Source organism: Pygocentrus nattereri, chromosome 13 (genome assembly GCF_015220715.1).
Source record: "Pygocentrus nattereri isolate fPygNat1 chromosome 13, fPygNat1.pri, whole genome shotgun sequence".
In the NCBI taxonomy this organism is placed as follows: Eukaryota; Metazoa; Chordata; class Actinopteri; order Characiformes; family Serrasalmidae; genus Pygocentrus; species Pygocentrus nattereri.
The window spans coordinates 11,398,326-11,423,774 of record NC_051223.1 but is presented as its reverse complement, the minus strand read 5'-3'; the positions used below and the strand labels follow the sequence as shown (position 1 = coordinate 11,423,774).

Genomic DNA, 25,449 nt, shown 5'->3' with positions numbered 1-25,449 from the left:
GTCTAGCCTGGAAGTAATAAAGGCATGTACTAGTGTTTCCGCATCAGGGATAGGCATTTCTTATCTTGGCAATGTTGCGAAGATGTAGAAAAGCTGTCCTAGTGATGCTGCCTATGTGTTGATCGAATGATAAATCTGAATCAATTATGACGCCAAGATTTTTTGCTGCAGAGCCAGGTGTAACTGGAAAGTCAGCGAGATTTCAAATTAAATCTGATTTATTTATTTCTTGCCAATTTTGGACCCAGAAGGAGAACCTCTGTTTTGTTACTGTTTAGTAGGAGGAAATTCCGTAACATCCAGCATTTCACATCTTTTACACAGTCCTCTATTTTCTTTAATCTGTATTTGTCATCAGGCTTGGCTGATATGTACAGTTGCGTCTCGTCTGCGTAACAATGAAAGTTAATGTCATGGTTACTTATAACTGTGCGTAACGGTAACATGTATAGTGTAAATAATAATGGTCCTAAAATAGAGCCTTGTGGAATTCCAAATCTTACTTTTGAATAATTGGAAGATAAATTGTTTACACTGACGAACTGATTGGAACCATGATAGGGCTGTCCCTGTGATTCCAACCATGTTTTCTAACCTTTCTAGGAGAATATTGTGGTCTGTTGTATTGAAAGCTGCGCTGAGGTCAAGTAGCACTAACAGGGATACCATTTCATGATGTAAAGAACCCTTTAATCATGCAAAGTGTTCATGTTCTTTGCTAAAGAACCCTTGAAGAACCCTTTATCTAAGAGCGCAGATCAGTTGATTGTTGCTCTCTGCAGGTCCTGCTAACCTGTGCAGTATAATCAGTCCAGGCTCCATGCTGCTCTCACCCAGCGGCACCGTGGCCTTCAAAGCCTGCCGCCTCTCCGAGGATGTGGCTTCCTTCACTTCTCCGGAGACGACGCAGGCTCGGCCTTCTTCCAGCAGACAGGATGTGGAGAAGGTGAGCTGCCCGGCTCATCCAGAGCAGGAGAGATTACTGAGAGTCGGGTGAAGGTTAAAGGTAAAGGGAGGAGAACCCTGTAATCTTCTTCTTAGAAAGGTCAGCTTGAGAAGTGCATTCATACAAGTGGTCTTACAGGTCAAACCTTGCTAAAAGTGGTAAGTACCATGTCAGAAGAGGTTCTAGGTACATTATAGGCCCTATTTGGAGAAGGAAGTGCATCAGTGCAGCAGAAGAAAAACTTAAAATATGATAGATAAAAGATAAAGATAAAAGATAAAATATGGGGCACTGGAGCCACACATTCAGGACAGAATCAATAGGAGAAGCTAATTTACAGCAAATCATCAAACATCTGCCCTTTTGAGAATTTGTCAGGTCATTAATGTAAATGCAGTGTAATCAGAGTAGGTGCTGGACTGGCCTGCCTGTCTGCCACTAAAAACGAGTAGAGGCTTGATGATAATTAAGTGTTGTTTAAAGGAAAGGTGAGTACATTGTCACTGTCCAAAGGAAAACAAGCATCTCCAAAATAGTAGCTTTACAAGAGAGGGTAAAAACTTTCTGAGCAGTCAATGTAAATTGATTTTATTCCAAGCAATTTTGGAGCATTTGTATTAATCCATTCATCATGCGAATTTACATACGAATTTCACGTAAAGGACATCTGCCACACTCAAATGATGTAGAAAAGTGAAAATAAAAAGAAAAACAATAACATTCATAAGGTTTTCAGTGTAAAACAGGTCAAAGAAGAGTTTAGTAATTACAGCTTTCTGGTTTTATTAGCATTTCACACAATATGGCAAATTGTACGGCACTTGTATGGCAATTTTACGGCACTGTAAAGTGCCATGTGTGGGGGAAATATGATGATTCTTTTGTGGTAATTCTTCACTGAAAGCTGTTGTTTGCCTGATCAGTGCTCAGAAAACTTATCATTTCACTCATTGCTGGTTCTAGATGGTGGTGTTCTCTCTGGGAATGACCCTCTACTGGACCGTAGATTATCATCTTCCTCAGAATCAGGTAATCATCATCATTCTAGAACTTCAAGATTTAAAACCATGTTTTGAGATGTGAAAGTAGTTTGAACAGGTGACATAAAGGTCATGGGGCTGTTCGCTTAAGCTGTAATGCTCTTTCCTCCTGTAGCCCGTTCAGCTCAGCAACCACCTGAACAGCCTTCTGCTTAGCATGTGTGAGGATGTGGCTCACAGACGCCCTGAGTTGCTGGCTTTGCTGGAGGCAAGTGACCAGCACCACAAAAACAATCTCCTCCCTCCGCCGAACAGAGTCATCAGACAGCTGGTCCAGGATGTCCTGCAAGACCCTGTGAGTCAGCATTGATGGTTAAAGTAAAAATCAGTTTTATCATTTATCATACCCCATTGCAAATATGGTCGATCAGAATTTTGAAATAATTTGAGTGTTGTGAAGACCAATGTGGGCTTGTTTTAGTTTAGAGTTTATATCTTTAGCTTATCTTTTATTTATATATCAGTTTCCTTGCCAGCTGTGCAGTTGTGAGTCAGCTAAACCTTCCTATGGGTCCTTTGCTGTCATGTGGGTTTATGCTTTGCATTTCTAGCAGCATATTAATGGTTCTGAGAGCGTTATTATTCTTCTAGATCTGGCCTTGATGTCCACAGTTCCCCTTAACCCTTTCTATCAGTCTTGCCAATGAGACAAAACACTGTGCTGTCCTTCAAGTGTCACAGCTCCTCGGTAGTGAGAGTTCGAAAAATGCGATGAAAATAGAGAAATAGCTCTAAAATACAAACCCAAATTTATCATTGTGAGTCATTTGCTTCCTAAATAAACTTATACAGTAAACTTACAGAAAACATGCTGACACTTCCCGTGCACTTGACATGATGCTTGTTCAGATCATTTTGTTCATTTTGACATATCATGGTCACACTCTGCATTTGACTGGCTTTGGTCAGTGAGCAACAGCCAATCAGAGTGCATCATTTGGAGATTTAAAGGATGAGGTGGGCGTGTTCATGCACAGCACTGGAAAACGGCTGCACAGATTGGCTTTGGTTAGGGTTCGTCAGCCAATCAGAGCTTCTGGTTCAGAGAAAGTCATGGAGAGAGTTTTTCTGGGCAACTTTGAGAGAGAAAAGAAGAAAGAGAGAGAGAAAAAAAAGAAAGAATCCAAAAGCGAAAACAGAACAAAACATACAGCTAAGAGGATATGTTCTAAGGACAAGGTTCTAGAACTGCTGTTCTAGAAAGAGGCCACTGCAAAAAGAGGCCACTGTGGTTCATGGGCTAATTCAAAAATACAGTCTGTAGAAATCTTCACTGTATGACACTTTATTGGCTGAGTTTGTGCTGAATCTGGGGACATGTATCACTTTATGGTTCTGTACAAAAAAAACATAATGAAAGTGCAAAAGTACACAAAAGGTGGATGTGAGTCAATGTAGGTCTTAAAGGATTAACTGCCATTTCAGACACTGAACATTGTAACTTCTCTTCGTAGCTGTCTCCTGCTGTGTCGGCATCCTTTAGCTTCATTTTCATTTCAGATCTTCAGCCAGCTGCTTAGAAGAGTTTATGTCTGTTGAGTGTGAGCACAAAGTTTGAAATCAGCTCCACTTACTATATAGGTGCACTTTGTAGTTCTGCAGTTACAGATTGTAGTTCATCTGTTTCTCTGATTCTTTGTTACCCTGTTCTTCAGTAGTCAGGACTCCCATGGACCCTCCCAGTGGAGGTACTATTTGGATGGTGGATCATTCTCAGCACTGCGGTAACACTGATGTGGGGGTGGTGTGTTAATGTGTGTTGTGCTGGTCTGAGTAGATCAGACACAGCAGTGTTGCTGGAGTTTTTAAACATTGTGTCCACTCACTGTCCACTCTATTAGACACTCCTACCTTGTTGGTCCACCTTGTAGATGTAAAGTCAGAGACGATAGCTCATCTGCTGCACAGTTTGTTTTGGTCATCCTCTAGTCCTTCATCAGTGGTCACGGGGTGCTGCCAACAGGACGCTGCCCACAGGACACTGCCCACAGGACGCTGTTGGCTGGATATTTGTGGTTGGTGGATTATTCTCAGTCCAGCAGCGACACTGAGGTGTTTAAAAACTCCAGCAACACTGCTGTGTCTGATCCACTCAGACCAGCGCAACACACACTAACACACCACCACCACGTCAGTATTACTGCAGCACTGAGAATGATCCACTACCCAAATATTACCTGCTCTGTGAGGGTCCATGGGGGGTTCTGACCACTGAAGAACAGGGTAACAAAGTATCAGAGAAACAGATGGACTACAGTCTGTAACTGTAGAACTACAAAGTGCACCTATACAGTAAGTGGAGCTGGTAAAATGGACAATGAGTGTAGAACCAAGGAGGTGCTCATGATGTTATTCCTGATCGGTGTTTCTCAGACTTGTTCTCCGTGTTTTTCAGGCAGAGAGCGCTTTGGGTAATACTGCTCTTCTAACGGATCGAAGTCAGCTGATTAGAGACAGGCTTCGAGGTTCGTCTCTACCACTATTTCAGCTCTTATCTGATTGTTCAGCTTATTGTGATCCAGCCTATGACAGAAAACAATGTCAAGAATAGAACATCTCCTTTTGTTATAGGAAGCTCAGGTCAGAATTCCACCTCGAGTCCGAAAGGAAACGGCTCACCGTCCCACACTTTCCAGACTGACCCTAACAAGTAAGCAGCCATCTGGTGCTGGGAGATACAGCCAGAAATCACAGAATAAATCTATATCATATTAATTTCATGTTAATAATTGATGTGTTTTATTATAGGCATGTCCTAATGCTCAGCTTTAAGACTGGATAATATTTTCAAACCTGAAGAAAAACATAAAGCTCATTCTGTCTTTTTTCCTGTCAACATAGAATATAAAATAAGAGTGTTTATAAAAAATATGTTTGTTTCATTGTGGGGGTGTTGCATTTTTACTGGGTCTTTAAGTAACAAAGACTTGTTGAAAAGTAGCTGCAGAGCTTCTTTCCCTTTCACTTTCCCTAAAAGTAAACATAGAAAATAGTGTAGTGTGTGCTGTTGTAAGTGAACAGCTAGACTTCTTCATTTCCATCTAGCGAGTAAATCCAAACATTGCACAGAAGTCTTTAGTGGAAAATACCTCAAATGTATTATCAACGATATTATAATTATCAAAAAGAGTTTGACCTCAGTGATCCTTGTTATCTTGTATCTGTTTATTTTGCAATACTTTTGATGTTTAAGTAAAAGTTATGAGCAAATTCTTTTGGATTTTAACTGAATACCTGTCCAAAAGTCTGGTGACTCCAGTGTTCCCTCTGAAATGAAGGTGTTTGGGTGAGTCTGTGCTGCAGTAACAGCCTCTACTCTTCTGGGAAGGCCCTTGATGTTGAAACATTGCTGTGAGGATTTGATTGAGCATGAGTGAAATCAGGTACTGATGTAAAATAGTCAGTTCTGGGTCACTCCAACTCATCCCAAAGCTATTGGATGGAGCTGCATCACTCCAGAGAACACAGTTCCACCGCTCCACAGCTCAATGCTGGGGGGCTTTATACCCCCCTAGCTAGCGCTTGGACATGGAGAGCTTAGGATCATGTGCAACTGCTCCCACATTGACTACATCTCAGTAATCTTCTAAGATCATACATCATTGCTGTATTTGGCCTGAGCCTGAAGAGATTTCATGAGATGAAGAAATGTGGGAGGGTTTCAATGTCGATTCCTCCCTGGAAATCGATGACCTCAGCACTTTGACCTGTCCTTGTTCTTTCCTAGAAGCTCCGATCCCAGAGGAAGCAGCAACACGTGGCTGAGCCGCAGTCCATACCTCGACAGATGCCAGCAGCTTAATTCCAAACCTCACCAGTCATTCGGCTCCTTACTCAGTCTCAGCGAGAGGAGACTGAAGGTAACCGGCAATCTGAGAGATTTAGAGAGAACAGTCTGTCTGTCTGTTCTTTGGCCAGTAGAGCCAAGAGATGCTTGATTTATGACCAATCACACAATTAATTATGTTTACTATTTACATTTACAATCAACAGGTTGAAGATTGTAATCTGTACTTTTGACTGTTTGGCTGTTTTCATCTAAAATAGCTGTAGTTGTGTTGTAGACATGGCAACCTCTGGTTCCTATCACCAGTGGTGCGCAGTAACTAAGTAACTAAGTAAATGCAATTGTTTTTTGTACTTAAGTAGTTTTTTGTGTATCTGTACTGAAGTTTTTCCATTCTGGGTGACTTTTTACTTTCACTCCACTACATTTATAATATCTGACTTTTTCCTCCACTACATTTTGAGAAATCTGTTGTTCCTTTTGGTTTCTGTGCGTGTAAAAACGTAACATATCAAAATGAAAGAAGCACAAAGCAAGAACACCAATCAGGGCACAGTGGTCACTTTGTTTAGAGCTTGTTTTGACCTGTTGGTCATACCGACCCAGTGCAGCACACGGGTCAACGTCAGCGCAGCAGCATAAAATTTTGGGAGAGTCTGTTCAACATAAATGATGAACTAACCTAACTTTGTCTAAATAGAGCACAATATATAAATATGTCCACATATGCAGTCGGGAATAATGCCTCATTTTTCTCAATTTATACAAACACCATTTCATTTTATAGTAAATTAGTTTGGGCTGGTAAATGTTTATGAACAGAGACCTACAGATCAATATAGTAAAGGAACCTCATTTGTGATCCCGACCATTGTGGTCCAAGTTAATTTAAACTTGGAGCTAAGCTGTAAATAAATCTTAAACTGAGACTATGCTTGTGTGTAAAAAGTGATTTCAGAGCCATTCAGTTCTACCTGATGGAAACTGTTTGCCTTCAGTGTTTTGTGCTTATGATCATTTTAATAGACATCAGCGTCACTAATTAATGACCTTTTATTAAAAGACTGGTTTACCAAGAGAGGCACTGGAGGATTTTCACCTAAAATGAGTTCATGAAGCGAGTCCATCCATCCATCCATCCATCCATCCAGCATCCTAAGCAATGAGGCCCAGACCTCCCTTTCCCCAGCCACTTCCACTACCTTCCCCGAGGGGATTCCAAGGTGCTCCCAGGTGACCACAGCTACAGTCAGCTGCTTCAACAATGGAGGAGCAGATCATGGCCCATTCTGAGTCAATGTCCCTCACCTCCCCCGATATCTGGTCAAAGTTCTGAGAGAGGTGGGAGTTAAAGATCAATCTGACAGGTTCTTCCGCCAGACATTCCCAGCGAACCCTCACTATACGTTTGGGCTTGCCTGGTCTGACCAGCATCTTCCCCCACCACGTGATACAACTCAGTTGACAGCTCAGCTCCTCTCTTTACCCGAGGGTCCAAAACACATGACTGCAAGTCCGATGACTACAAAGTCAATCACGGAACTGCGGCTTAGGGTGTCCTGGTGCCATGTGCACTTATGGACATCCTTGTGTTCAAACATGGTGTTTGTGATGGTCAAACTGTGGTTTGCAGAGAAGTCCAAAAACTGAACACCACTCGGGTTCAGATCAGAGAGGGCAGTCCTCCCAATCACACCCTTCCAGGTCTCACTGTCATTGCCCACATGAGCATTGAAGTCCCCCAGTAGGAGAATAGAGTCTCCAGGAGGAGCACTTTCAAGCACCCTTCCCAAGGACTCTAAGAAGGCTGGGTACTCTGAACTGCTGTTCAGTGCATAAGCACAGACAACAGTCAGGACCCGTTCCCCAACCCGAAGCCGTAGGGAAGCCACCCTCTCGTCCACCAGAGAAAACCCCAACATACAGGCGCTGAGTCGAGGGGCTATGAGAAAGCTCACACCTGCCCGCCGCCTCTCACCATGGGCAACTCCAGAAAAGAATAAAGTCCAGCCCCACTCAAGGAGATTGGACCCAGAGCCCAAGCTGTGTGTTGAGGTGAGCCTGATCTAGCTGGTATCTCTCAACCTCACGCACCAACTCAGGCTCCTTCCCCACCAGTGAGGTAACATTCCAAGTTCCAAAAGCCAGTTTCAGCAACTGAGGATCAGAGCACCAAGGCCCACGCCTTTGGCCACAACACATTATTTTAATAAGAGTATTTTTGGATCACGCTTTGTCTGACCTGTCACCTAGGACCAGTTTGCCTTGGGAGACCCTACCAGGAACTTTTGCTCCAGGCAACATAGCTCCTAGGATCATTCAAGCACGCAAACCCCTCCACCGCGATAAGATGGTGATCCATGGAGAGGTGAAAATGATATAAAAATGATAACAGGCCATTAGAGCCATAAGAGCCATTAGAGCCATAATTAATCTTTTAGTACTTTTACTTTGATACTTAAGTACATTTTAAGGTAAATGATTTAGTACATTTACTCAAGTGGAGGTCTAAAGGGAGGAACTTCTACTTTTACTAGAGTAATATTTTACCTTGGGTGTCTCTACTTTAACTCCAGTATATGGTTTGTGTACTTCATCCACTGCTGACTATCACCACCACTGGTTGAATTATGCAGAAATTTGAAGGAAACAAAACAGTGGATTTGAATCGCTGGTGTAAGGTTGTTTATAAAGTTTGGAGCATTAAAGCAAGTCAGAAGGTGAAATACAGCTTGACCTTGTGTCTTTCCTGGCAGGATTTGGGCCCAGAGTTCGTCAGAATGCTGGATGAGCCTCTCATTATCTTGAATCTGCCCAGTTCCATTGTGGTGAGTCTAATATCATTAAACGTCAGCTGCTTTGGCATTGTGGAGTCAGAACCAAGCTGCTATATGCCAGTATTCTCCAGCCTGATGCCATCTGGATCACTGCAATCCCATTTCCTAATTATTTAATTCCCTTTTCTTTCTTCTGTCTCTCTTTGTACGTCCACAGTCAAAGAAAGGGAAGTCCTGTTCCACTCAGAGGGATCTGAGAGTGATTATGCCAAATGGACAGATCATCCTGGTCAAGTGTGATGTGAAGTCCAGAGGAGGGGACGTGTTCGATATGATCATAGCCCATTGCAAAATGGTGGAGCATTTCTACTTTGGCCTTGCCTACCGTGAAGGTAATGTGTGCCAAAGTCTTATATCTGTAATATCTCTGTTATTTAAATACAAACTGAACTTGAAATAGATGGGACGGTGTGTGAAATGCCAATAAAACAGAAAGCAGTGATTACCAATTTCTGTTTTACCTGTGCTAAATAGTAAAGTAGTACAAATACACATTGTTTTTTAAAAAATATGTGCTCATTACAAATTTGATGCCTGCAACATGTTCCAAAAAAGTTGGGACAGGAGCTTGTTTACCACTGTGTTACATAACATTCTGACCATCCCCTTGTTTCTACACTCATTGTCCTTTTTATCAGCTCCACTTAATATATAGGTGCACTAGTTCTACAGTTACAGACTGCAGTCCATCTGTTTCTCTAATACTTTGTTAGACCCCTTTTACCCTGTTCTTCAGTGGTCAGGACCCCCATGGACCCTCACAGAACAGGTACCATTTAGGTGGTGGATCATTCTCAGCACTGCAGTAACACTGATGTGGTGGTGGTGTGTTAGTGAAAGGTGGTAACAAAGTATGCTGAGAGACTGGATTTTGCTGGATTTTTCTGGAAAGCTCCTTTGTGTTGTGAAAAGCTCTATATAAATAAACTTTGGCTTGACTTTACCTGAAAGTGGCTAAAGGCAGCATGTGCTGCGCAAAATGTGCTCAGCGTTAGTAGTGCTTTCACAGATTACAGTGCAGGTCATTAATACCCCCCCCCAAAGCAAATATTGGATTTAGAACTTTATGCAGGTAACAATCTGGATGGTCCTCTTCTTTTTTGGCTGGGAGAAGACGATGTCCATTATTTCCATAAACAATCTGAAAAGCTGATAATACATGTTTAAACTGAGCATCTATTAATTTCAGATGAGCTTGAGTCCAGAGCAGTTGGGAGCGTTCCTAGACATTGTTGATTGTGTCTTACACTGTGCAGAGTACAGTCTTAACCTGCATTTGTGGGTTCAGCATCTGACAGTGTTCATGAACAATGATTTGACCAAGTATTCCTTTATACACAGACATTTCTCTGAATTCCTTGAATCTTTCGATGATAATGTGGCAGCTGCCACTTTCAGAAGGGGCTTTAGAGGTCTGGTGTGCAGGCCCCCACCCTCTCTGTTAAAGGGCCATTTAATGTTGTTGTTTAATGCTGTTAATGTTGTTCCTTGGTTTCAAATGTATGTGTTTATTGTGTTATTGTGTCAGGCTGTGGGTGAAACAGTGGGGGTTATTTATATACCTCAGATTGAAGTGTTATGGCTAGAAATAACCTGCCTGCTGCCCCTGGCTGTTTATCCTGTGCCTTTCTGCTGCTGTAAATCAAAGAACACTTCTGGTGTCAGGAATAAAGACCTCTTCTGCATCTCTTCCTACAAAAATGACACAATATTATGCACTGTAGAGAATGAAATAGCTACAGTCCTTGCAGTTGCTCACAGAAGAACATTGTTCTTAAACCTTTGGATTGTTCACTGATGTATTTTTGCAATGGCGAGTTTCCATCCATCCTTGTTCAAGGCTAGGCCTTTCCTGCATGCTCCTTTTTATGCTCAACTGTGACTGCATCACCTGTTTAACATGATTTACAATCACTCAACTCCCCACTCTGGGGATGCGTTGCATGTGTTAATATAAGGTGAGAGGGAGAGAGAGAGAGAGAGAGAGAGAGAGAGAGAGAGATTGTATCTTTGTCAGCTGGTGGAGTGGAATTCATGTGATCTCATAGAGGATTCTGGGAGATTGAGTCCGAATCCATCGAGGCACTCGAAGGATACATGACATTCATTTAAAAAAAACTATAAACATCATCCTTTAAAATGGAACTGAGAGCTATTCTAACACTCACTCATTCTGAACCCTAAACACATTTAGTCACTAAAGCTGTTATTGTTCATTGTTGAGGCATAACAGGATCACGTTTTACAGCAGAAATGGTCAAACCTCAGCACTGTTCTCCAGCAGAAGGTGATAAATCTGTTCAGCCAATCAGAGCGCAGTATTGGGGTCAAGTGAAGCAGCACTGCCTGTTTGAGGCAAAATCTCAAACGGCTCCTTCTTCCTACAAAGAGCAGCACGTAGGCCTTGAACTACTACTGATCTAAACAAAGCTCAGAGTCTCACAGAGAGCCACTCTGGACTTAGCCGTGAGAGACGATTCATACTGGATATAAAGGCCAATATTCAGGTGGAAAAGACTAAATTTCATAACCCATAGTCATTGTATCAGGAGCAGGAGCGTCTGCCTCAGCCTGAGGATGCTCAGAGCTCTGATCTTATAGATGATCAATATTGTCATTAACGGCTGCTTGTGTTCAGTTTTCAGCTCTTTACCTGATGATTTACGGTAAAGGTGTTAATTATTGACCTCAAAAGAAACTTGTGTCCATTAAATGGCTTTAACTCTCAGGTATTCCTTTAATGTTGAGATGCAGTTCGATTGACTTTACCTGGAATACACACAAAAAACTTTATTCATTAAAATGGAGATCTGTTCTTGCAAATGAGCTCATCATGTATATCAGGTATCGTGAAATTCCCATATCGGGGCATCCATAAAAATTGGCTGCATGCTTTTTTTTCATCGCTGGTGACCTCTAAAGGTGAACGAATGTTGGATGGATTTGAGTGTGAATGGTTCTCCAGTCTCACCTTCATTCCTCTTTCTCCAGACAATGAATTCTTCTTTCTGGACAACGAAACCAAAATCTCCAAAGTGGCTCCGGAGAGCTGGAAAAAAGTGCCTACCTCCACGTTTGTCCTCTACTTCCGGATCAAATTCTTCGTCAGTGATACTGCGCTCCTTCTGTAAGGCTTCCCTTCATTTCCAAATTTCCATCCCATCCTAATTGCTCCTGGTTTTCCTTGTGAAAAGAGTTTTTGATCATTCATCTCAAGACCATGAAATACTTACTATTGGCTTCAGTATGTTTAAAGTTTATACCGCTCTAATGAGCACAACTCAATCAGAAACTAGCCTAAAAGCATATGGAGGTGTCCAGTGTCTCTAATAGACTTGTTTGCGTGGTTCCTGATACTGTATGGTTCACTGTGATCTAGTATAAACATGGACTAAAGTAAAGGCAGAGTTCAGGCTGTGGCTGCTGCTGTTCTTAGTGAGCGCTGAATGAGCAGCATGGATTTGGGCCAAATCAGAAAGAAGAGCCTCAGTGGAGTTGATTTGGTGGATTTACAGCATAGTGGTCATAGGCTTTATATACTATTCAGTCAGAATGTTAAAAGCCCCTTGTTTGTGCACTCACTGTGCATTTCATTAGCTCCACTGACCGTCTAGTTTCAATCTGCAGGTCTACAGTTACAGACTGTAGAGTTTTTTATTTAATTGAACCGTTCACTAACAATAAATGACAATAAATATGATAAAATTAATCATATTTAGCTTTGTCTTCTCTTTACATTGATTTTGAATATATACAAAAATAGCTGATAATAAACATGCAACTCAATTTGAAGTTAGAAATAAGGCCTGTCTTGCTGGGTATCAGAGTTTTTGCACTTAGTGTGAAACTAAGAGGCCAGAAAAACCTTAAAAACATGACTGTCTTATGCAAATTATTTATTTTTACTCAATAATCAGCAATAGAATGAACCACAACCAGAATTATTGCACTTTCAGCTCACAGACACTCCAGACTAACCATTTCTGGAAAGATATATCTGAGGTGACACTTGTTTTCAAGATCTGCATAAGCAAAAAAATTACTAAATTTTTTTTTATCAAAAATTCATAAAGATATTATGGCATGGCATGTGTGACTGTCTCATGTATATACTTTGTAACTGTAATTGTAACTGACCAAAATACCAAAACAATAACACCATACTGTCCTAGGATTCCAAGAGTTGTAGGTGACCGTTAATCGTCACCTGAGACTTTCCCTTTCATTCCTTTGGCAGACACAAGCTGACCCGACACCAGTACTACCTGCAGCTGAGGAGGGATATCCTGGAAGAGCATCTGCCCTGTAATGAGGAGACTGGCCTGTTGCTCGCTGCACTGGCTCTGCAGGCTGAGTTTGGGGACAGTATGCCTGAGGTAGCCCTGCTCTGATGAAGGATGCTGCTCCTTAGCCTCGCTGAGCTCCTTTATACCCTAGTCACGACTCTGCAGGGCCGCCTGAACCATGATTTATCACTCCGGCTCTGGGAGCTGTAACCTGAAATTTAATTACATCAAAGGAAGAGATAAAGATCGATGGTCATAAATCCCGACACAGGGACTTAATTATGCACAGATTTGTTATGATGTCATTTTGATGTCACCATTTAACGCATAACTGCCTGATTTGCTGACTTTAGCATGCATCTTAAAGGGGAAGGCCACAGATTTTTCAAACTTCCTGCATAATTTGATTGGTGGTTTGATTGTTAAGACTCAGATTTTGATTATGATCACACATAGATAGATAGATAGATAGATAGATAGATAGATAGATAGATAGATAGATAGATAGATAGATAGATACTTCATTGATCCCGAAGGAACAGCCAGTTCCAGTCACACAGCACAGATATAATAAGTTATAAATATGTTATAGAAATAATAATAATGGTGATACAATATAAACAGAACAATATATACAAAAAACCCATCTACAGTCATGTTTACAACTAGAAATACAAAAATATGCAATAAGATCCATCTGAATTTATCAAGTTGGCCAAACCACTTTTTCACAGGTTGACTCAAAACATTTTTTTCCGCTGACACCACTGGAATGTACCTTTTCTCTATAAAGGGATTTACATTTTAGGCCCAAAATCTTCTCTAAACTATCATAAAACAGCGTCTCAGTCATCAGGCAGTGAATGCATAACCATTTCAAGCAGGAACTTTCTGTGAGGGAGCTTTTAAAGGGGGATGTCTGGTTCCTATCACCACCAGTTTAATCAGGCTTTTCAGAACATTCAGTGTATTAAATTGTGTAAGGCAGTCATACAGAATGGTTGGGTTAGAGAATGTCTTGGCCCACTACATTATCATTTTTATATTAATGACACTGAAATGTCTTTTCTGAAGGTTTATGGGAAGAACTACTACCGTCCTGAGCATTACGTCTCCAAGAGCATATTGGAGAAAATGGCCTTGCCCTGCCTGAAGGAAGAGTTGCTGCGGCTGCACACTAACTATGTGAACATGGTTGCTGAGGAGTCTGAGTTGGAGTTCCTCAAGGTCAGCATTTCACTCCCATCCATTTATCTATCAGCATGGTTTCTTTTAAAAAGGAGAGAAAAGGCTGACTTCTCAGAGTCTGCTTTTATACTATAAAGTACTGTGCAAAAGTCAGAGACCACCCTTCATTTAAATTCTCAGTCAAAACAGCCTTTAAATACAAGCTTTTCCATTTTTTAGCATCAAATACATGTTTAGGAGAAAAATCCCACAGAATCCTCCACATCTAAATCTACTCTCCGCTGTGTGAGTCAGTGAGTCTCTTTTCACCTTCATTCCAGCTTCCATTCTTCTCAGGAGCCTCACTTTCAGCTCCGCAAAGAATCTGCAGACACGCCTCCAAAGCTCAGTCTTAGAAGCTGGTTGATGATTTTCTGAACTAATTAAACCCATTCAGTGGTGTTGAGGTCTGGACTCTGGGGTGGTCAGTCCATCGTTCAGTTTCTTTGTTTGGTGTGTCCGTCTCCTTTTCTCAGTGAAGTTCTTCTTGATTAGCTATACATCCTTTCAGACCCACAGCGCTGAGTGGTCTTCTCACAGTGGAAGGATGGACAGAAACACCTGTGGATGTTTTCAGATCTGAAGCAGCTTGATTTTCTCCTCTCTCTCAGAGATCAAAGCTTTCAGTGCTGTTTATCTGATGGGGGCAGTTTTGGGGTCGACCAGCTCTTCCAGGTGGTTGTTAGGAGGCACGTTTTCTCCATAGCTTTTAATCAGATTTTGAAATTCATGTTTTGATGTTTTGTTGACTTTCTTCATTATACAAGTGGATTATCTTATTTCTAGTTTCCTCACAGATGCCTCCTGAAAATGAACAACTTGTACTTAATGGCTGTTTTGACTGAAAATAAAAGTAGGGTCTCTAAATTTTCTACAGTAATGTTTGTATATTCAAATTGAAGGCCTTACATGTTAGATTAACTTAGAACATATTTAGGAAATGACAGAGGAACCAACCCATCACACTTTAAATGACTATGTCTAAGCAGGTTCCAGTTAGTTGTTAGGAATGTAAAACAGTGGCGGCAGCTCTATGTTAGGAGTCTTTACTGAAAGAATCACTGTAACACTGATACAAGTTGAAAAAATCGATAATATCTGTTAGAAACTTCAGATGAAACATGCTTCAAATATTCACGTTTAATCTTAAACAGTCAAAAAATGTACCTGTATATCATAATGAGTAACCCACGGGAGAGAAAGCATCACTTAGCATTATCATTAAAGTTTATGCCCAGGATAGAACCTTAATGAGCTCAGATTAGTGTCGGATGCAGTGCTTTGTGTTGCATTGGGCTCAGACAGAAAGTTCTCTGGTTATAATTAAGTTCAGACAAGAATTTCAGGCCCAGTTTAAGCTCTAGTCTGGGTGTCACAGGCACAGTTCCAGTTTCCAGTTTCCTATTCAGTCTTTTTGGCTTTGGCAGCCTGTTCTTACAGCATGTTCCACCTCTGCAGGCCATCCAGCAGCTTCCGGAGTATGGCGTTCTGTTCTACCACGTGGCCCGCGAAAAGAAGACCCTCACCGGAGAGCTGCTCCTGGGGGTGTGTGCCAAAGGAGTCATCGTGTATGAAGTTAAAAATAACTCCCGTTCCGCCAGCCTTAGGTTCCACTGGAGAGAGACTGTCAATATCTGTGCAGCGGTGAGTCTGCGCCAAGAGAAAGAGTGATGCTCAAGAAGCTTAAAAGAGTTGACAATGACACAGTTATTCATGTAAATCATTCACTGAGAAGAACTGGATCCGTTTTTTAATCTATTATTGAATAGAAATGATTAATGATGAATGAATAAATGATTATGGAACAACCTGGAGTAAAACGTAGTCAACCCAAGACGTGTTAGACCTGGAGCTATGAGACTCATGTAATTTAACAACCCTGTTGAAAAACGCAACACAGACCAGCATGAATTCCAAGCTGGTTTGGTGCTGCTTCAGGGGATCCCCTAGCAAGGTCATGCTGGTTGACCAGCATACCAGTGTCCAAAACTCAACATATCACTTCTGTTAGGATAAAACCTCATATCTCTATATTCCATTTTTTGACATAATTTGAAAAAGGCAGTTGCCTTTCATGCTGTGTCAAAATTTCATGTATGCATGGACCAACATCATCATCATCATCATCATCATCATCATCGTTAACCACTTTGTCCAGATACGGCTGTGGTATGGACCAACATAAATGGTCCAAATTGGTAAAAAAAAAATCCTTCTCCATTTACTTCCATTCAAAGTTAAGAACATTTTCCTTCTCCTGTAAAGTGACTTTTGTGGAGATACAAGGTTTTGTTCCGACAGCAGGGATATGCTGGATTTGCTGATGAGCAGCCATGTTGGTCCAAGCTGGTTTTTCTAGCAGGGAAGAAAGCTTATATCCCACCAATTAGCATCATGCCCTAATCCTTATACCCTCACTATAAAGGTGTGGAGGTGTTCAGCATCTCGAATTGTCTTGATTATGTGGTTTCTGACACTGTATGACTCACTGTTATCTGTAAACATGTACTAAGTTAAATTAACGTGGCTAACAACAGTACCAGTCTTTGTCCAGACCTGTGTTCATTTTTATGGAAAACAAAACATCACACTTAACAAATCAGTGACTTATCAACTCATACAAGGCAGTGTGTGATGATTTAAGCGTGCAATTTGCATAATGCTATTTACATTCTATAGCATACAACAGCATATCACTGTTGTCAGAACAAAACCTTTTATCTCCAAAATGGTAACTTTACAGGAGAAGGAAAAAACCTACTTTATTTTTAATGGAAGTCAATGGAAACAGAATTTTTCCATGTCATTTTGGGTCTTTTCTTTTGGTCCATGCATCATGAAATTTACACACAGTGTAAAGAACAACAGGCTTTTTAAAATTCTGTCAAAAACTGAAAAACGACAGAATACTGAGATACAAGGTTTTGTTCTAACAACAGCATATGTTGTGTTTTGGATGCTGGTATGCGGGTCAACCATCATGACCATGCTGGGTGACCAGCTAAAACTAACCTAATGCTTAAAGTAACAAGCAAACTTTGGACACCAAAGTCTTGGCTGAACAAATGGAAAAAAACAGTGTAAAATTGTTTTTCAAATGTTAGAAACAAATGAACGTGGCTGGCACATATAAAAACATAGCTGTTGTACAGCTAGTTTGCTAATCAGTGCAATACTAATTAGTTAGAAAGAACTGGGACTCCACTCACACTCTGTCTCTAAATTCGCCTGAAAGTATAGCTGGAAAATTGTGATGCTTGTTTTTTTTTTTTCCCACAGAGACGTAGATTTGTCATAGAGAGTAGCATCAGTAAAAAAAAGCACACTTTCCTCATGGAGAAATCCAAAGTCGCCAGGTACCTCTGCAAGCTGTGCATGGCTCAACACAAGTTTCATAAGGAGATGAGCTCTCGCCAGCTCAGCCACAGTCTGGCCTCAGGTAGGTCCGTCTTTTCCTTCTCTTGACCGGCTGTCAATATATACTCACCGGCCACTTTATTAGGTACACTTGCTAGTAGAAGGTTGGACTCCCTTTTGCCTTCAGAACTGCCTTAATTCTTCATGGCCTACATTCAACAAGGTGTTGGAAACATTCCTCAGAGATTTTGGTTGGTTATTTGAGTTCCTGTTGCCTTTCTATCATCTCTAACCAATCTGCCCATTCTCCTCTGACCTCTCACATCAACAAGGCATTTTCGTCCACACAACTGCCGCTCACTGGATATTTTCTCTTTTTCAGACCATTCTCTGTAAACCCTAGAGATGGTTGTGTGTGAAAATCCCCGTAGATCAGCAGTTTCTGAAATACGCACCAACAACCATGCCACGTTCAAAGTCACTTAAATCACCTTTCTTCCCCATTCTGATGCTTGGTTTGACCTTCAGCAAGTTGTCTTTACCATCTCTACATGCCTAAACGCATTGAGTTGCAGCCATATGATTGGCTGATTAGCCATTTGTGTTAACAAGCGATTGAACAGGTACCTAATAAAGTGGGTGGTGAGTGTAATTCCTTGCTCTTACTCTTCCTGTCCCATAATACTGTTTCTACTATTCCTAGGGCCTTTATGTGAAGCCAGATTCAGTGGAAATATCATGTATTTGTAATATTTAATGTGGCAGATCTTTCATTAATTCACTCATAAATGGACGTCTCAGTCAAAATGCCCTTGGTGAAAGTTTAAGATTATTTTCATTCTTCAAAAATGACAGTGACAGCATAGTGGACTTTATGTTAAGTAATTATTATTATTTTTATTTTATTTTTATTTTTATTTTATTTTTATTTTTTTTCTTTCTCTTATTTTTTTTTTTTTTTTTTTTTTCTTCCCCTCATTCTTTTGCTATATTTGTCACTTTGGAGCACCCTTTCCTTTTCTTTTCTTTCTGCATCCAACATGTTTGCTACACAACACACACAATGCTATACAGGACACACAACATGCAATGTACACTCACATACACATCCACACACACACACATCTTCAGTGAGCACGCAACACTTTCTCGATTAATTTCAATATGAGCACACTGAGGTTTGTTTCATGGAATGTGCGTGGAGTTGGTTCAAGGGAGAAGAAGGTGAAAATTATTAACCGATTAAACGACTTACAGGCTGACATTGTGTTCCTACAGGAGACACATGTGTCCAGAACATCTGCACACACACTCTCCTCTTCACAGTTTCCTCATATGTACTCAGCCTGTTACAACTCTAAACAAAGAGGTGTAGCTATATTAATTAACAAAAGGATAAACTTCTCTATTAGAAACACGATGTCAGACCCCGAAGGCAGATTTATAATACTTAATCTATCTATTCAAAATATAGATTTATGTATTGCCAGTATATATGGACCAAATGTTGATGATCCCTCCTTCTTTCATACCTTCTTCACCTCACTTGCTGATCACTCTGATACCACACTTGTAATAGGAGGGGACTTCAACCTGGTACTTAATGCAGAGATTGACAGGCTCAGTACAGCAGTGAGTCAAAGGAACTGGCAGTCTGCAGACATTCTTAAACAATACATGAAGGATTTTGGTCTTTGCGATGCTTGGCGCTCACATCACCCCACTCTGAGAGATTATAGTTTTTTCTCACAAGTACATCACTCCCACTCCCACCTGGATTACTTTTTAGTCAGTAGCTCCATGATGACGGAAATCACAGACACTCAGATACATCCTATCACTATTAGTGATCACGCACCTGTATCTGTGTCTCTGACACAGAAACGAGTTACACCACCAACTAGGAACTGGAGATTTAATACATCATTACTTAAAGAACAAGATTTCATTAATTATTTTAAACGAGAGTGGGCTATATACTTAGAACAAAATAATCTGCCGGAAATATCGCCATGTGTTCTATGGGAAGCAGGAAAGGCAGTAATGCGGGGTAAAATAATTTCTTACTGCGCACATAAGAAAAATAAAGAAAAAACACTTATATTAGAATTGGAACAGAAAATTAAATCTTTAGAAAATGCCTATGCTGCATCACCACAAGAAAATATAATAAACAGCCTGAGGAAACTTAAATTGGAATTAAATGAAATACTTGATAAGAAGACACAATTTATGTTGCAGAGGTTGCGTCTGGAAAACTTTGAACATGGAAATAAATCTGGAAAATTCCTGGCCAATCAGTTAAAACTGTATAAAGAAAAAACAGCTCTTCACTCTATTAAAGACTCGGTCGGTAATATTACTCATGACCCACAACAAATAAATAACTCCTTTAAAGACTTTTATGAAGCCTTATACTCATCACAGATTAATCCATCTGATGCTGAAATTGAAGAATTTCTTAATGATATAAATCTACCTAAATTAAATGAGGATCAGGTTACAACTCTTGATTCACCGTTTTCATCATCTGAATTCTATAAGGCAATACAGCACCTTCCAAATAATAAAGCCCCAGGCCCAGACGGTTTCCCAGCAGAATTCTATAAATTCTGGCCTGTGTTAGAACCTACTTTTTTCAGGATGGTGACTCAAATCAAGAATAACCACACAATCTCTCCAAACATGAACTCGGCCAACATTAGCCTGTTTCTTAAACCAGGCAAAGACCCAACACTTCCATCTAGATATCGCCCAATCTCTCTTATTAATGTAGACCTTAAAATTATTTGCAAAGTTCTCGCAAGAAGATTAGAAAAAATCACTCCATATATTATACATTCGGACCAAACAGGTTTTATCAAGGGCCGGCACTCGGCCGATAACACACGCCGACTAATAAATATAATAGGCTACTGTTCCATTAACAAATTAGAAAAAATAGTAGTCTCTTTAGATGCAGAGAAAGCATTCGACAGGGTAAATTGGAAATTTTTGTTAGCAGTTCTACATAAATTTGGATTTGGCCCATCCTTTATAAACTGGATCAAAACATTATACAGTTCTCCAAATGCACGGGTTAGGACAAATGATCTTATTTCACAAAGCTTCAGTCTGCAGAGGGGAACTAGACAAGGTTGCCCACTCTCTCCCTCAATGTTTATCATCTTCATTGAGCCACTAGCAGCAAAAATCAGACAGAATGTAAACATCAAAGGAATCCAAACAGAAAATACAGACCATAAAATAAGCCTTTATGCTGATGATGTATTACTTTTCCTCGGGAACTCACAAACCGCTCTTCTAAAGACAATCACACTTATAGATAAGTTCTCATCTGTATCAGATTACTCCATTAATTGGAGTAAATCAACAGTTTTGCCTCTGAATTGTAAATTTCAGAACATCATACCTACATCACTACAGTCGGGCAACATTAGATATCTAGGTATAAATTTTTCTCCCAGGCTGTTAGATCTGGTACGACTGAACCATATTCCTTTACTAAAAACAATAGAGGACGATCTCACACGTTGGAACTCTCTACCTATATCTCTCATGGGGAGAGTTGCCACAATAAAAATGATGATTCTGCCTAAAGTAAATTATCTGTTCTTAATGATCCCTAATAAACCTTCTATTGCTTGGTTTAAGTCGCTAGACTCAAATATATCTAAATTTTTATGGAAAAGTAAAACATCTAGAATAAGCTTGAAGACTTTACAAAAGCTAAAATGCAGCGGTGGTCTAGAACTACCAAATTTTTATCACTATTTTTTAGCCAATAGACTACAGTATGTTTCAAGGTGGATGAAATCAAACCGTTCAGACAGCCCATGGCTGGATCTGGAACAAACACTCTGTGGGAAATTGAAAATATCTGACTTACCTCTCATTAGCTCCAGCATTAAACATTACAATTGCTTTAAAAGCCTTACAATAAGCACCACCCTGATAGCCTGGTGGGAATTCTTAAAGATGGCTAAGTCTTCACTAATCCCTTGTAAATTAACACCCATTTGGAACAATCCCGATATATGTCAGAAAAAGACAGTACTGAATTTTTCAGAATGGCAAGAAAAAGGAATAAATAATTTAGAACATGTTATTCATGATGGGACCTTTATTTCATTTGAAGATCTTATTTTAAAATATGAAATTAGCAGTAGCAAATTTCTGGAATATCACCAATTGAGGTCCATCATACAGGCAAGATTTAATCTAAGTAATCTAAATCTAGAAATCCCTGTGTGGATAACAGACTTTCTAAACCTCTATACCCCTAAACTGTTATCAAAAATATACAAATTATTATTAAAAATTAATGATTCAATATCCCTTCCAATTACAAAATGGGAGAGAGATCTTTCCATCATCCCGGATGAAAATTTCTGGACACAGATATGTCTAAATACTTTTAAAATGACTAAAAATCCAAATTTACAACTTATACAATACAAAACTCTCCATAGAATACATTATACAGGGCACAGAATGTTCCAAATGGGCCTCAGAGAAACAAATATATGCACTAACTGCTCAGGTAATTATATTGAAAATTATATGCATGCTATATGGTCTTGCATGCCTGTTCAGAGATTTTGGGTGTCTGATGGCTCTTGGACTGGAGATGGGGGCTGACGCTCTGCGGTTTCTGTGTGCGGGCCGTGTTGTTGATGGTGGGGGGCCTGGATGTGTGCGCTCACGGTCTTGGGGTGGGGACCTGGGGAACCGTGGGGGTGGGTGCTGGCCCCGTCCGGGGGGCTGGCCTCCTCTGTGTGGGCCGGGGTGTGGGGTCTGGGGCCTTGGCGCCTGGGGTCGCCCGTCCCCCGTTTGGGCTCCTCCCTGCGCTGGAGGGGTCTGTGCCCCCTGGGCGCACCGCCGGGTGGTGGGGGGTCTGGGGCGCGCCGGGGTGTCTGTCTGGCATTCCAGGATTCTGGATGCCTCCCGGGAGGAGGGGTGGGGCACTCAAGTAGGGGGACAACCACATAGGGCTGGTTGGTTCTGGACCCAGGACCACTGTGTTTGCGTATATATGGGTGTGTGTGAAGTTTGTGCGGGTGAGTGTGTTTGTGTTGGTATGTATGTGTGTGTGTTTGTATTGTAATTGAGTATGTGTATTGTAATCGTGAGTATGTGTATGTGTGATAATTGTTGTCTCTTGTGTGCGTGTGGGTGTGTATGTTTTGTGCTGTGTCAGCTGTGTGTGCGGGCGCCGGCCCGGAGCGCGGTGGTGTCCTGGGGTCGTGGCCGCTTCGGGCCCAGGGCCGGCCTTCCCTGCGCCGCGGCCGGGTGTAGGAAACCGGGGTGCCTAGTGAGCTAGCGCCAGCTGGCTCTCTTCCTCCGAGGGGTAGGTCTCTGCCTCTCGGTCTTTCTTATCCTGACCCTTCCCCTCCTCCCACTCAGTCAAACATCACACTACACATGGGGGTTCTGGGGGAGGGGGGCCCATGCTACAGTGAGTAGGGCCACCTACCTGGCTCTGCTCGCTGTGATGCGTGATGTCCCACTCCTCCCCTTTTTTCCCCCCTTACAATGACACATTTCATGACACAGTACAGTACACACAGGGCTTTGGGGGGCAGGTGTCACTCAGTGGATGGTGGGTGGCGCTGCTGATGTGACCTCACTTATCTGCTCACTGCTACCTGCCCCTCAATTTTATTTACACATTAGACATTGAGGGCCTTGGGGGGCAGTGTGGCAGTGTGCTGTTATTCAGTACTACATTGCCTCTGTCCCTCCAATTTTAATTGCACTGTAGCTCACACACATTCTTTTCATTTCACACACATATTGAGTGTGTGGGGGGGGGGGTGGGCAGGTCCTCTCACACCCCGGTTTGGTGCACCCTGCCTGGTGGGGAGACCGGCCGGTCATTCGGGGCCGGGGTGGCTGCCTCCCTGGGTTACCGCTGACCCGTGCTGGTGTCCGCCCGCCGATACTGTGAGTCCATGTATGTTCCGTGTGTATGCATGAGTGGGTGACTGGTGTGTGCGAGTGTGGGTGTGGGTGTGTGTGGGTCCATGTGAACATGTGTGTGTGGACAGCTGGGCCTGGGTCTATGACTTGCTGAGCCTGGACATCTGTGGTACATGGTGGTGGGCAGGAGTTACCCCTCCCCACCGCTCCCCGCTGCTTGCCGACTCCGCCCCCCCCCCGGGGTATGGGTGCCCTGTGGGTCCCTGGGTGCATGGCTGGACATCTTGGCGTGGTCCCTGCCCTGCTCCCTTGGCGGTTGTGTCCTGAGGGTGGTTTGGGCCTCTCTGGCATGGGGGGGGGGGTCCTGCCGGGGGTCGGCCGGTCTCGGGCGCCTGGGCCCTCGGGGGCCGCATGCTCAGCTCATGCTGGGGATGTTGGCCTGCCGGGGGGGTGGGCTGCTCATTGCCTCTGGCTCTCCGGTCACTTGCCCTTTGTCTGTGGGCGCTCTGTCTGGGGCCTCCAATCTTCGTCCTCTGGGGCGTGCACGCGGTGGCCGTCGGAGCATGTGGCCTCAGGTCTCCTGAGTTCCTAATGGGCTGTGGATGGTCCGGGTCCCCCGGGTCCTTCCCTATCTGTCTCTGGACCACGGGGGCATGGTTGCGGCTTCTTGCCCTCATTGCTGAGCACATTCCATGACACATGACATGTGAACGCATATACACACATATACACATTGCTGCAAACAGTAGAATTGTGTGTGGTGGGTGGGTGTATATGTATAGAGGCATATGTATAGATATGTAAACATGTGTATGTATGTAGCAGCAAATAGTAGAATTATGTCTGGGTGTATATATGTATATGTATATGTGAATATGTATATGTATGTATATCTGTATAATTGTTTTTTTCCCCTCCCTTTTTTTTTTTTTTTTTTTTTTTTAACTTACTTATTTATCTATTTATTTTTATTTAGTTGTCTGTTTATTTACTTATTTTATTTGTTTTTTCTCTCTTTTTTTATTTTTATTATTATTATTTTTTTTCTATTTATTTATTTACTTACTTAATTATCATTATTATGATTTATTTTTTTTTTTTTTTTTTTTTCTCTCTCTCTCCTCCCTTCTTCTCTTTCTTTCCTGTCCTCTTTTTTATTGCCTGTCAGGCCTGGCCAAACAAATAAAATAAAAACTTTAACAAGAATAGGCTTTAGTAACCTATAGAGCTTTTTCTTGTGAAAACAAATATGTTTGGTACATCAGTACATTCGGATTACCATTCCGATTGCAAAAATGGCCAGACATGACAGGTTTAAAAAAAAAAAAAAAAAAATGACAGTGAAAACTCCAAAATCACTGGTACAATATAATGGTTCTTCAGATTGGTGGAGAAGGTATTGTGGATGGTTGTATATAACACCAAAAAGGATTCTACTACTATTTGAAGCCAACAATGGTGGGTACTATGTCAAGGATGATTCCAAACACGCTCCTTATAACCTCAGTGGTGGGCGGGGCTAAACTGCTGAAGGCTGAATGGGCAGATGTATATAAATTTATACAACGTGACTCAATTTATTATGCGTCTTAATAATAATAATAAATATTATTAAGTGTCATAAAGATATAATTTTTTTGCTTATCATGGATGGTATTGTGTCTCAGGGCTCTTTGGATCACTGATGGTGTGAAAATGACCTCGGCAAAGCATATAGAGTTGTTGACTGACCTCTTTCTACCATGGTACAAAAAGAAGAACCATGCCTTCCGTAGCAAAATCACCCTCATGCATGTCAATGCACCATCTCACACTGCAAAGAATACCTCTGTGTCATTGGCTGCTATGGGCATAAAAGGAGAGGAATTCATGGTGTGGCCACCATCCTCCCTGACCTCAACCCTATTGAAAACCTTTGGAATATCCTCAAGTGAAAGATCTATGAGGGTGGGAGGCAGTTCACATCAGAACAGCAGCTCTGAGAGGCTATCCTGCGATGGACTGGCGACCTGTCCAGGGTGTATCCTGCCTTCTGCCCGATGACCGC

General features: G+C 41.6%; 1 protein-coding gene across 3 annotated transcripts in view; it reads left to right on the top strand.

The window, feature by feature from the left end:
* frmpd2 (FERM and PDZ domain containing 2) overlaps window positions 1-25,449 on the top strand; it is a 63,542-nt gene that overhangs the window by 13,175 nt on the left and 24,918 nt on the right. For 2 of the 3 annotated variants that reach the window (XM_017714333.2, XM_017714332.2), the window contains exons 3-15: window positions 783-946; window positions 1,910-1,975; window positions 2,102-2,281; window positions 4,382-4,451; window positions 4,558-4,636; window positions 5,714-5,846; window positions 8,530-8,601; window positions 8,768-8,942; window positions 11,602-11,737; window positions 12,848-12,986; window positions 13,971-14,123; window positions 15,582-15,767; window positions 17,403-17,562. In XM_017714333.2, the coding sequence (XP_017569822.2) occupies window positions 783-946; window positions 1,910-1,975; window positions 2,102-2,281; window positions 4,382-4,451; window positions 4,558-4,636; window positions 5,714-5,846; window positions 8,530-8,601; window positions 8,768-8,942; window positions 11,602-11,737; window positions 12,848-12,986; window positions 13,971-14,123; window positions 15,582-15,767; window positions 17,403-17,562 (1,713 nt within the window). Of the gene's footprint in view, window positions 1-782; window positions 1,007-1,909; window positions 1,976-2,101; window positions 2,282-4,381; window positions 4,452-4,557; window positions 4,637-5,713; window positions 5,847-8,529; window positions 8,602-8,767; window positions 8,943-11,601; window positions 11,738-12,847; window positions 12,987-13,970; window positions 14,124-15,581; window positions 15,768-17,402; window positions 17,563-25,449 lie in introns of those variants that run through there. The other variant, XM_017714334.2, reaches the window with a different exon arrangement.